At 40.2% G+C, this 12379-nt stretch overlaps 1 protein-coding gene across 1 annotated transcript; it reads left to right on the top strand.

Moving 5' to 3' along the window:
- Positions 1–3872: 3872 nt before the first annotated feature.
- Positions 3873–12043, top strand: LOC149287327 (coiled-coil domain-containing protein 69-A-like). The gene is made up of 9 exons (XM_089493027.1): positions 3873–3878; positions 4938–4992; positions 5903–6057; positions 7529–7616; positions 8027–8100; positions 9987–10088; positions 10778–10897; positions 11262–11359; positions 11869–12043. The coding sequence occupies exons 1-9, from the start codon at positions 3873–3875 to the stop codon at positions 12041–12043; spliced, it is 873 nt and encodes a 290-aa protein (XP_089349153.1).
- Positions 12044–12379: the final 336 nt, after the last annotated feature.

The raw sequence follows: 12379 nt of genomic DNA, 5'->3' as shown, positions 1-12379 counted from the left end.
GCTGGCCCTGGGTTTGGGGGTAGACAGGTCTAAGTTTTGGATGCGGTTTGAAACGATGTGCTTCCAGGAACACTTGGCACATCGCTAAGCTCTGAGTTAGTACAAACAATTGTCTGATTTTGTATCATATCTGCCATGTGTCCCTATTTTAAGAAGGATAGTCTCTCTTTAGGACACATATCCCTCCATTGATATCTCACAGCGTTCTACAGCCCTAAAACCCTGAATGTTTATATCAACAACAGATTTATTTATTATATTGTATGAATAACACATTCTTCCTCTTCTCAGTTACACAAATAACTATTGATAGATCAGAGTCGCACATCATGTCTTTATAAAGACCTACCCCTAGCCACACCCCTAGCCACACCCCTAAAACAGTAATACCTCACAATTGGCCACTTGAAACGCTGGTTGATACATATTATAGTGCATTATATTTTTGCTGAATAACAGGTTTTCTAGTATAATAACATATTGTTTTACTATGGTCACGGCCTGATGGGAATTGGCCATACAACGTATTTTAACTTTGTTTACGTCCTTCTAAGAGAACATTGTGTATTTTTTTGTTTAAGATGTACACTGTCATTTAGTATTTGATGTATGGGGTTTATGTATAAAATGTGAGAATGGTACAACATTTGAGAAGTGGTCTTATCATCAAAATAATTACTGAATTAGTCTATTTATTTATTTATTTTTACATTTTCACCCGAATCAGTTTTTTTACATAAGCATGATAGTTTTGTTCATTTATCATATTAAATGATTGTAAACTGAATTTAAACCAAAATGCTCTTTATCCTATGAGATCTATTCACCAAATAAGATTAGAGGGTAAGTTTTGGTAAGGTGGAAAAAAATGCTTTAAATGGACACTCCTTTTTCGAAAAGCTAGATCAAGGTGCAAGAATGGAACTAATAGGTTTCTTAGGATTGGCTTGGCGTTTAAAAGATAGGCTAATCTTTGCGGAATACTTAACTTTAGGTCAGTCTTGTAATGATCTGGCTTAAAATACTGGTGGTCCTGCCTTGATCTGTACTGGAGCAAGTTCTGGTACCCAGCCGTCCATCTTAGGTGGACAGAACAAACGCAAATAACATATCCTGATAATAGATAGGGTGTGTATATGCGATTTTCTAAAAAGTTTCCATCTTTAAATCTTGAATGAACTTAAACCAGTGTTTTCTGATGCAAGCCATGTGGAAGCTGAACTTGTGGGCTTTCTATATGGTTGCCAAGACTTTTGGCCTGTCTGGCAGTGAAGATGTTAACATTGTTGGGTTACACACAGGCACAATGCACCTCGTGTGCCGTCTCTCGTTGACTGCTCCAGGCATTTACACATTAAACGCTCTTATTACCAGGCAGCGCACATCTCGTAAACAGAGCTCCCTCTAACATTACAAATGGGGTTGGCATGAGCCAGGAATTTGTTTTTTCAGCGCTGCGGATCATGCATTCCTTCTAGGGATCTGTCTGAGCTTATAGAGGTTTTAGGAGGAGACCTCCATAGTCCTGGGAAGGAGGGTTACCAAAGTTTAAAGGAAAGCTAGAGCTGAAAGAAGCTTCTCCTAAATGAAAGAATATCCACCACAACTAGAAAGACTAGGAGAACCCTGTTATAAGCATGTTACAGTCATCTCATGGAAAATGGTATATTTAGGTTCAACTCTCAGATCATTAAAACTCGCAGGTATGAAAATATGGCATTCAGTTGACAATTTGTGTTTTTTAGGAAAAGATTAAATGATGCAGGAGAACATTCCTTCCATCTCTGGCTTGATTCCCATATGCTTAACAGGGCCAGCTAAAATTGTCTCTGGCATGGATCTGGTGGATCAGCCATGATGGTGGATACAGATTTGATTTGTAAATGTGTTTCCTCAGCTCTAAGACTCAATGGGCCACCATTACAGTACCTGAACTACAGCTGTCCAAAACAGGGTTCTGGAGATTTGTTTTTCGAAATCTCCATTATCTCCAGCTGTTTTAGGTGTTCTGAAGGCAATAGAAGCCTCTCCACATTACTGTCTGACTATACCAGGGACAGTAGTTGTTACACTTTGACTCCCTTAATTTTTGTAAACAATGGCTTCTAAAGAGCTGTGGAAGATGGTAACTTAACAACACTTGTGGACAATGTGGACAAGGTAATATATTGAAACATTCTCACTTTAGCTGGTGCAGTCTCCTGGCAGGCTGTAGGAACATTTTTGATGAGAATTTGCATATCTATCCACACAGCTTTCCTGTGTTGTATTTCCAAGATCGTGTTTCTGAGTTAGTTCTTTAAGTATTTAGTCTGTTACCGTCCTTACATATATAATCTGTTGAGTAGTCCTGTGTCAAGAAAAAAATCAATGCATGTTCACCCAAGTAAGACAGCTGAGCGTTGCGGTAGTTTGTTTTCTGTTTTTCAATTGGAGACCGCTAAATTAATGTATTGGCTCTGTATTAAAATCACTGCCCATCTATGGGATGCTATTCTTGTTTAAGTAATTAAAGTGGATCTGGTAAGCCTTTTTTCTGATACGTATATGCTGCTCATTTTAATGTGGAGACACCATGGTTTATTTATGAAAATGGCAAATTCACAGTAATTGTGTGAAGGTTACCGGGGGGGTGGCTGGTAGAGGCTACATCTGTATCTAATTAAGAGCCCTGGTAACTGTATTATACACTGTAAGTGCTTTGGGAATGTGTAATTATATACAGCAACAATTATTCATTTGGCTTGGCCTCTGTAGAACAATGCAAACCATTGAGTGATAAATTACGCATAACTCTCATTCACACAAATATTTCCATTCCCCTGCTCCCCAGGGGATCATCTAGAAAAATTATAATAAGTTCTGTAACTCTTGAAATGGCAAAGAGGCAAGTATATATAGTTGTTTGGTTTTTGTACAAAGAGTTGCTTATCTCTGTGGCACTAAGGGGGTTAATCGGTCTAATTGTTCTGAATGATTTCAGAGGATGTTGTGGGATGGAATGGAAACCAGGGACAAAACTGAATTGTTTTTTTTTCTTTTTCTGAATCCACTTTTGTTTGGCCATGTTTCTAGACACCATTGCCATAACTTGTGCATATAGTATATTAAGGCTACCATTCACTTTAGAAGTCCCAGGTATCAAAGCTTCTTAATGGGTCATGATGCAACCTCTGGGTTTGGGTGGGGGGTATGGTGTCTTTGTCTTGTTCTGCTCATTCACTTGCTGGTTTCACCATTTCCCATAAATTCTTATATAGATTTACCTCCATTCTCCCCTAATGGCTGAGCTCACCTTGGAAGCAAGATGTGTTCTCTCTGTGTTATACATCCCAACAGTCCTGGGTAGCTTGCCCAAATGTCCCATTTTTGTGGGCTTTGGATCATTGACTAGATGGGGAGATCTTCTGGCCTCCTCCATGAAACTATAAAATCAATGGAATTCTGTGCTATTGTTGGTAACCTCCATTGCAAACTCCCACATTGCCTCCTCACAACATATTGAAGACGAGCCCCACAAGGTAGATCTTCCAAGGAGAGTGGTGGCCCTGCCCCTGCAACTTCTGGCACCAGGCCCATCCCACCCTACCTCTTGCTACCCCCGTCAACACAGGTGTCCGAATTGGGACACCTAAAATGTGGCCAGAGAGCCGGTCAGATCACTGAAAATTAAAACTATTGTCAAGTTTTCCTGGCACGTCCATGCTAAAGGAAGCCAGGAATGCTGATCTGTAATTTGACTGTGTTTTGCTCCTGGTTTTACCACCTATTGTTGTGTATCCCAGGATATATTGAGATGTGAGATAATAACCCTGCTAAGGAGAATATGACCTGCAACAGATCCCTGGAGCCCTCCCTCGTGTAGCTCGATGATGCCGGTGGGCAGGTGCTGATGTCATCAGTTAATGGTGCTGACATAGTCAGCGGGTGGAACTGATGACATCAGTGAGCAGTGCCGGTGATGTTGCTGATGGGCTATCCCCAACTTCTTTATATTTCTGTTGGGGTGGGAGGGGGAAATGGCCATGGGGGTCAGTGGGGTATGTCTAAATGATTTCAGGCCATGACCCAGAGAAACAGTGCTTTACCCAGAGTCTCCGGGTGAGACCTGTAGAGTTCCCAGGTATGAACATCTCCCAACCTGTTTGCGTACATGTAGTGCAACTACACAAAATCTGTGGTGACTTAAGAGAAAATCACTTTCTCTATAGAATGTGCTGTTCAAAAATAACATGTATATTGTAATGTAATTGGTTCACATCTGGAAGCCATGTGACCCCATCCAGTGTCATTTATCACCCAAGACAAATATGTTAGTTAACCCATACATGGCTGGGGTGTCTTCATACCGTGATCGCCATATGTACCCCCACAAATGATTTTGCCCAGGACAAGAATGGCCTTCTCCTAAAAGCTTAGAAATACAAAAATCATTTTAGTCCTAAAATGTAAAACCATAAGAAAACCCCACAAAAAACATTTTCTGCATTTCTACTACACAGTAGGTGCCACTGCTCAACAATGTCCCAATTTATGTTCAGAACTATCCCGAGGACCACATCTGTCCTTAACATATTACATATATTGCATATATTGCATTTTTTTTAAATTTATGTAGGAGGTTTGTGTGTAGTGGGGTTTTCTGGGTCTCCTCCATCGATGACCTTTCAATGTGTGTCAGCATTGAAACCTACCAGAGGGAAATGCCTGATGACAAGTAATTGTTAACAATTGGTGTTGTGGTTTGGCTGCAACTATCACCAGTAGCCTTATTGTCTGCCAAGAATGATGGGGTTTGTGCCTTGCCAGATGGAGCTATAGACTATGCAGTCCGTTGACCAACATCTCAAGGGATAGTTTTGTGTGTATTACCTTTTCCAGTTTCTAGACTGTCTTTTTCTTATCAGACACATTAACATTCTGCTTCTTCCTTCTAGAAACAACGAAAAGAAAAACGTAAGGAGACCTCTCAAGAGCTGAATGATCCAACTGGTGAGAGGATACATGACCGTTCTCTAAATATAATCATGGTGTGATCCTTCATTACTACTGCACTCCATACCACAAATTCCAGCTATTGATGAACTTAGTAAAGCAGCCGACGAAGTTGTAGAGATTATTTTGGCAGGCAGTTCACTGCCAGACTTTTTTTTTAGTTGCTGAAAGAAGTAACGTGTAGCAACTGTATTCAGACTCTTTAAAACCGTGTCAGCGTTTTGCCGTGCACTAAAACAGATTTGGATTCCATACATCAAATACTTCTCCTGGCTGTACAGTGAGACTGGACATATTTAGGGGGTCTGTTCACTATGATCTGAGTCGGCTTGAGTTAAGCAAAACCCAAAGCAGTATATGCACTAAGGGGAGAGTTTAAAGGAGGGTTGTGGTTTTAATTTCCTTTAGTTTACTTGCCAAATTCACCATATGAAGAGCCAACCCAAGTGAACTTCTGCTGCAGGATGAGCTTGACCGGCCCTGTATAGTGCATAGATAAATCAATGAATTAAAGTCTTGTTACGCTTTAGATTATGCGTTTGTATAGGGCCAGCTCATCCAGTGGTGGTATGTGGTCATACATGGGGCTTTGCCAAGTTGAAAGCAAATATGGCAGACCTTAAATGGAATTATTTTCCATCTAGTTTGGAACCTGACAATAACCCGTATACCCTACTCATAGACACTATCAATTTTAGGGGCTCTTAAATCCATTAATTTAATATAAGAGGTTTACCAATTCTAGATTTGCAGTACGTCTTAATTTCACTTTCAGTATTGAAAGGTTCAAAGAAACTGCTGTGGTTGGTAAATGTTATGTTATAGAAAGACTTAATTAAAGGCGTGTGGAAACAGTTTATACTTTTTTTTATACATTTTTGTTTCTATTGCTTTATTATCTACTCAGATAATTTCCATGGCCTTAATGACTTGCTCCAGAAAATCGCTCACCATGAGCAGGAGATTAAAGAGATCCTTCAGAAACACCAGGAGGAGAAGCGATCCATGGCAGAGGTCCACAAGACCGAGGTGGAGGCTCAAAAACAAGAGTTGCTGGAACAGGTCTGGTGTGAACACTATCCAGCAATCCCTTGAGCGTTTTGATTTATCGCCTCCACGTTTAGACAAAGATGGGAAATTCTGTGTCTTTTGATCCTTTGTGTCACTTGCTCGTTGTTAACCCTGCAGCTTTGAAGTTTTCTTCACAAAAAGGCCAATACCCTACCCCATAACTAACAGCTAACATATGAGAATTGCTTTAAAGTCCAAGGTGTGCAATGATCAGTAGGTGTTATTCTGTTTCTTATAATATATTCTCTGTTCATATACCTTAAACTTTGATGCTAACATCTATAATATTTATGAAACTATTCCAGCTCTGGTGGAGAGTCATTACTCAATTAGTAAATTCAAGCATTCACACGTACCTCTGGAGTTTACAACTGGATACGTTTCACAATTTTTAAATTTTTTAATTCTTAAATTTTTTTAAAAAAGACGGTTATAAAAAGAAACAAAGCAGACAGCCAATCAGATAACTGAGATCAAGGCACTTTAGGAAGTAAGATGTTCTAAGTACAAGCGCAACCCTTTTATATCCATAGTCCTGCTTAAAGATCCTCATGTAATAAAGAAGCATTTAGTTTGGCAGATCCCTTTCTCAAGTCTATAGAGTTTTCTTCTATTCCTTATTGAGATTTATATAATTTTATAACGAAAAAGGGTTTAAGGCATTTTCCTATTTTCTGCTATTTTCATGTTATTAAACATATAGAGAAAAGAATAAAAATACAAACCTGCTAAGGTTTATTTGCTTAACATACTGGTATGAATCAGTAGAATAAATAATTACTGATTTCTCGTTTTTAGTATTATACAATAATTTTGTTGCAAATTATGTTTTATATGTTTTGTATTACATAATTTAAGATTTAAAAAAACCCAAACATATACTTTCAAATGGTATGTGTCCAAAATATTGGATGGAGTGCATGTTTGTATAAAATCCATCTGATATGTTCTGTTTGGATTTCTTCCCGAAATCGAACATTGTCTTTCCAAAGCAATTACCCAAATAAAATATTTGTATGTAGATAGTAATATTGTTTAACAAAACCGTTTAAACGGTTACCTTAATCTGAATTTTCACGTCCGTTCAAGGACAGCAGGGAATACGTGGATAATACAGGTATGTTGCGTTCCGCTGTCACGTATGGAATGGATTAAGTATGACAAGGTGTATTGAATCTGATGAAATGCGAGGCTATAGTGTGTACGACCGAAAGTTTAAAATAGCAAAAGATCAAAGACTGCCTTTCATCGCTTGATCTTACATGCGCAAACAGGGTTTTGAAAGCATTCCTATCCCATTCTACATAATAAGTTAGAAAACCATGTCTGCTCCTGAATTGTGTCCTCGGCCAGAATTACACTTGTGTGATCCCAAATCGGGATTAAGAAAGAAAGGGGTCTCCATGTGGATCTCATAGTATAATAGGCATATTGGATGTTTTCAACATATTCTGTGTTTCAGGTGCGGAGAGATAGAGATGCTGAAGTAGAAAAGCGCCTTTCCGAGCAGGCCTCGGCAATAAAAGAAGAACTGGACGCGAAGTTTGCAGGTAAAAAGTTAAACGAGCAAGTCAACCAGCAATATTTATGTAAAAATGCAAAATGCAATAATGCTGCAGTCCCTATGATATATGACAACTGGGCGGCTGCCTAGGGCCTTAAGCTAGCAGGGGCACCACCATCATCCTTTGTCCTGATTGGTGCCAATGGGCACCGGCGCACAATAACCTTGTTTTGTTGCCTATTTAACACGCCATATGGCAACCTTAATTTTATGATGCTGGAATCCCCCCCCCCCCCCCCGTGTAGATGACTGTAAATGTTCATGTAACTTATTTTTATTACAAATATTTGTGATAGTAATAATACTTCTTTTTCGACATAAATGTTGGTATAATCATCAAACTGGGCATTGGGTTTTATTTGACATAATTTGAACTGTATTTTCTCCCCTCCCCAGAGCTGCAGGCAGCTTATGAACAGGAAAATCTTTTACTGAAAGAGAACTATGAAGAAATAACCACTTCCCTTCAGGTCTGTTCTCCACCCCCCACCCCCCCCATTTCTCACAACGTCATTGACGATATATTGTTTATAGCCGGGGGAATGGGGAATATTACACAGAAGGTAAAAGTGCCATCCAGATCCCAAAGTCTTTCATCTCCGGGAGATCAGAATGTTTAGTACATGTTCTACGACCCCAAAATATGATAATGTGGTTATAAACAGCAGAACACTTCTTATTTATCTTTTGTAACGTTGCATAACACGAAAAGTTTGGTAAACCTCCCCACCAGTTGCACGCATAACATTTTTTTAAGTGTTTGGGGTCTTATTAAAAATAGACTCTCTTTCTTGTAATTGTATTGTCTGAAATTATTTATTTTACATTATAATGAATATATGGAAATCTAAAATCTTTTCAGTTATGTAGAATGTTAGAAGCCATCCTCCCCAATGTCCTTCATGGACAGTACATTACGTAGAAGGCTTAAGGGACAGTTGATAAGAGGCCTTCTTGACAAACTTTAAACCATGACTTTTTCACCTGCTGGAGGAAGTCATCTCTTGTATATTATATACATTTATTGGGCGAAAAGAGGGGGGGGATGGGGCTTGATGAAGAAAGGAAAATAAGTTATGAAGGCTAGGATGGAAAAGGAAGTGAGCTTGAATGGTAAGAAGAATGAATCAGAATGAAACGGGAGCAGATTGTAAGAGTGCAAGCATGGTTTATATGCCAAGAAGGATAATATAAGGATGCATGATGAAGGTGTGAAAAAGTAGAAAAGTTGGGGCAGACTGAGCTAGAAAATAACTTTTTAGTAAAAGAGACAGTGATCAGAGACGGGGCCAGGCTGAGAAAGAAAAGAAGCCCTGGCACTTTGGGGCCATTGGATCCTAAATAATGTACCTTCGGCCGCAAGTATGTAAAGGATATTATAATGAAGCAGCGTTCATTCGTTGTGTCCATCTCGCTGCCACACATCTGTGACGTCAGGGGCAAAAAGGTAAAGGTTTGCCCAGTTCGCCTGATAGACAGTCTGGGACTGACTATAGTGAATGGAGAAAGGGGCATGATGTAGGTAAAGTTAAATCCAGGGCTGGCACTACCTACAGGTAAGGTAGGTGCTGGCATAGTGCTCAGATCTACGTGGGGGCGCCTCCTCTGAGGGTAGTCAAGTCCTCTGCAGAAGAGGAGCCCCAGGTAGATCTGCTAAAGGAGCAGGGCCGGTTGGGGAGATCATGGTTCTCCCTCCAACTGACCCTCAATAAAAGGAGTGCAGAGTCTATGTCTGGTCGTGTTAGTTTGAGTATCCGCATACATTTTATGTGGGTGTCTGGGTGCACTAGTTTGTGTGCATGTGTGTTAGTGTCCAGTGTCTGGGTATGCGTGTTAGTGCTGAGTTTCTTGTAATTGTTGTGAGTGTGTGTGCATGTGTAATAGCGCATTTCTATGGGTGTGTGAGAGCCCCTCCTAAAGGTCAGGCTCAGGATCCACCCGCAGGACCTCAAGGTAAGTGAAAGGGGGAGATAGTAAGAAACAGTGTGCAATGTGGGTGCCGGGCAAGTCCTATTATGGCTGGCCTTTGGGGTGTGCAATCTGTTATCTATGCCGATGATGTAAGCGTGATCAACGCAGGGGGCAGGTTATGTGTATGACGGGTGGTATACAAGGTATGCCTAGGAAGAAAAAAATGGTTCAATGGCTGAACCATTGTTCAGTTTGGGACAGCATGTTATACATGAATTATTTTAATGTTCTAATTACTCCCCAAAAGTCAAGGGCTTCTCTTATGAGATCACTAGGGCCCCAGCCTTAAGCTTTGAATATGTGACTATAGACAGAGGAATGAGTATATCATACTACAGATAAAGCAGCTGGCATGACTGTAAATATTATATGGTTAATCCTGCAGGAAACTGTTATTGGGTTAAATTCCCAGCTGGCGTCCTTCCAAGAAAAAATGAAGCGCGTGGAGGAGTCGGTCTTAAATCAGGATTACAAGAAACACATTGAGGTACAAACACACTTCGACTTCGATTATGGCGACCCAGTGCCTTCATCCGCGTATCCGGGCAGCCAACAGAAAACCAACAACGTATAGAGTGTGGCTACAGTTTAGCTACATAGATTCTAGATCCTCTAGAGTAATTCAATCATATGTTCGGTATTGGTTGAAAACGAGTTATTTTCTCATAGATCGTATCAATGATCCGTTCTCTGTGTATTAAACATAAAGCGGCTATTCTCGAAAAATCAATATTAATCTCATCCTTTTAACAATCTGTTCACATTCATGTATTACCAGCATTCCAGCCCTGCCCTGTCCTTTACATCTTTACATATATACTGTCTACATACAGCACTTAAGTCATGTTGTTTTAAAGCGATCCAGAATAGTTTGCTTTCAGCAGTATTAGTTTATTCCATCCAGTGAATATGGTGAAACTCCCGTAAAGCCCTATACGCATCTTGTCTCCCACACCTCTAAGCAAATCTATAAGGCCATCCACATGTGGTCTCCTGGTTGCGTGGTACCTACTGATTCTGACGCCTCCATAGTCTGTTGAGAAATGAGATTTCAAAATGATTTGCTTAGTCGAAAACAGCTCATTTATACATCTAGATGAGCCTTTAAAGTTAGTTCCAACATAGTCAACTGCATCATGGATTTGTGATGAGACTGAACTTGTGGTTCATCCTCAGGATCATGGAAGCCCTGGACAGTTCTGGGAGCAAGAGCTGCAGAGCCTGCACTTTGTCATTGAAATGAAGCGGGGACTGATCCAGGAGCAGGAGAAAAAACTCTTTAAACACCAGGAAATAGTAAGTGCTGGGACTTTGGGTTACGTGGCTAGTAGCGCTGGGTGATGTGTGCACATCCAGTAGGATTCCATGTTCGTAAATTCCCAATCCATTTGCCCCTACTATTTAGCTTCAAGATTGGATCCTCCCAGCAGCCATCATTATGATGGTTTTTCCAGCAGAGCATTTCACATAAAAATACTCTACAGGGGACTGACCGATTTCAGCAAATGGAGCAGTCTCCATTACATTTCCGTTAACGTCTCTCATTTTGCGTGTAACTCTAAGCGAATATGGAACTAGCATAAAAATGAAATCATAAATAACGCTTTTTGGTCAATTTAGACGACATGGTATTACGGAAATTGTCTTCTTCCTGTGACAGGCTGACAGAAATCTAGAGCTTGAAGAAAAAGTCAGCAGGATGGAGCATGAGATAGAAGCTCTAACAGCAAAGATTCAGAACCAAACAACCATCACTATGTAAGTTGTCTATGTAAGTTGGAGCTGTACCAAGAAGATCCCCTCCCCCCCCCAGCAGGGTTTTCAGCAGGGAAAGGAAGGAATCTACTTGGGGGGGGGGTGCCGCTAGAGAAGATGAAGATTTGGGTGGTCTGGTGATCCATTGTGGCCCTTACTTGGATACTTCTGAAGCTTGATCACAGTATATACAGATCTGTATATACTGCCTGACAGATTAAAAATAGTGAGAGTCAGCCTATGCCATCCTACTAGTCCGGAAATCCAAAAAACCTAGAAGTTCTGGTGCCATGAAGTCTTTAAAGCCCTGACTGTTATGACATCATAGATTGCCTGAGATCATGCACAAATATAGGAACAATCCTTAGTTATGCCCTCTATCGTGTCACAACTTCATAAGTATTAGCTAATGGCATCATGTACCTTCAACAGCCATGCTACTGTCGTAATATCAGAATGAGAATAAGTGACCTTCAGCTACTATGTCCTCTTTTTCTTTCTTTCTGGTGCAGCCGTTTGACAGAGGAATTGCTGAGTTCCCAAAATGCCCTAGAAAAGGAACAGCAGCTCCGTGAACAACTTCAGTGGGAAAAGGAGCAGTATCTGTACCAGGCGGTAAATGGGGAAGGTCCTCGACCACTCTCACTGCCAACCAGCACAAAGGAAGTATCTCTGATGGCAACCTAGAACTGTGTCCTGCAGAACATCCTTGACTATGGTTCCAACACCGTTCTGTTTACTGAAAAAGCAGCGTCCCATCAGTAATAAGACACAAACGACCATCCATCACAAACTTTCGTTATTTATTTTTTTATGTTTTTTTCCTTGCCAGTGGATTTTTTTTTTTTGGTTTTTTTTTTTTGGTTTTGTTTTTACAACCATTCCAGGAATCTTAAAATCTTCATCACAGTTGAAACCCTTGTGTGTCACTCATCACTCTGTTGTAAAATATATGCTTTGCTCTTCCACCCCAGTACACACAAATTGCCCAAAAAAGCACATTTATGCATTATTTTAGTTTTA

Source organism: Sceloporus occidentalis, unplaced genomic scaffold, assembly GCF_023333645.1.
Source record: "Sceloporus occidentalis isolate IW3139 unplaced genomic scaffold, rSceOcc1.0.p SCAF_62, whole genome shotgun sequence".
Lineage (NCBI taxonomy): Eukaryota > Metazoa > Chordata > Lepidosauria > Squamata > Phrynosomatidae > Sceloporus > Sceloporus occidentalis.
Note: the sequence above shows the minus strand (reverse complement) of the source record. Positions and strands in the feature narration are given on the sequence as shown.

What these genes read in the sequence shown, in the direction of transcription:
- LOC149287327 (XM_089493027.1), top strand. An exon ending in AACAAGAGTTGCTGGAACAG is followed by an intron (nt 6,058 to 7,528) that starts GTCTGGTGTGAA and finishes TCTGTGTTTCAG; the next exon opens with GTGCGGAGAGATAGAGATGC. An exon ending in ATTACAAGAAACACATTGAG is followed by an intron (nt 10,089 to 10,777) that starts GTACAAACACAC and finishes GTTCATCCTCAG; the next exon opens with GATCATGGAAGCCCTGGACA.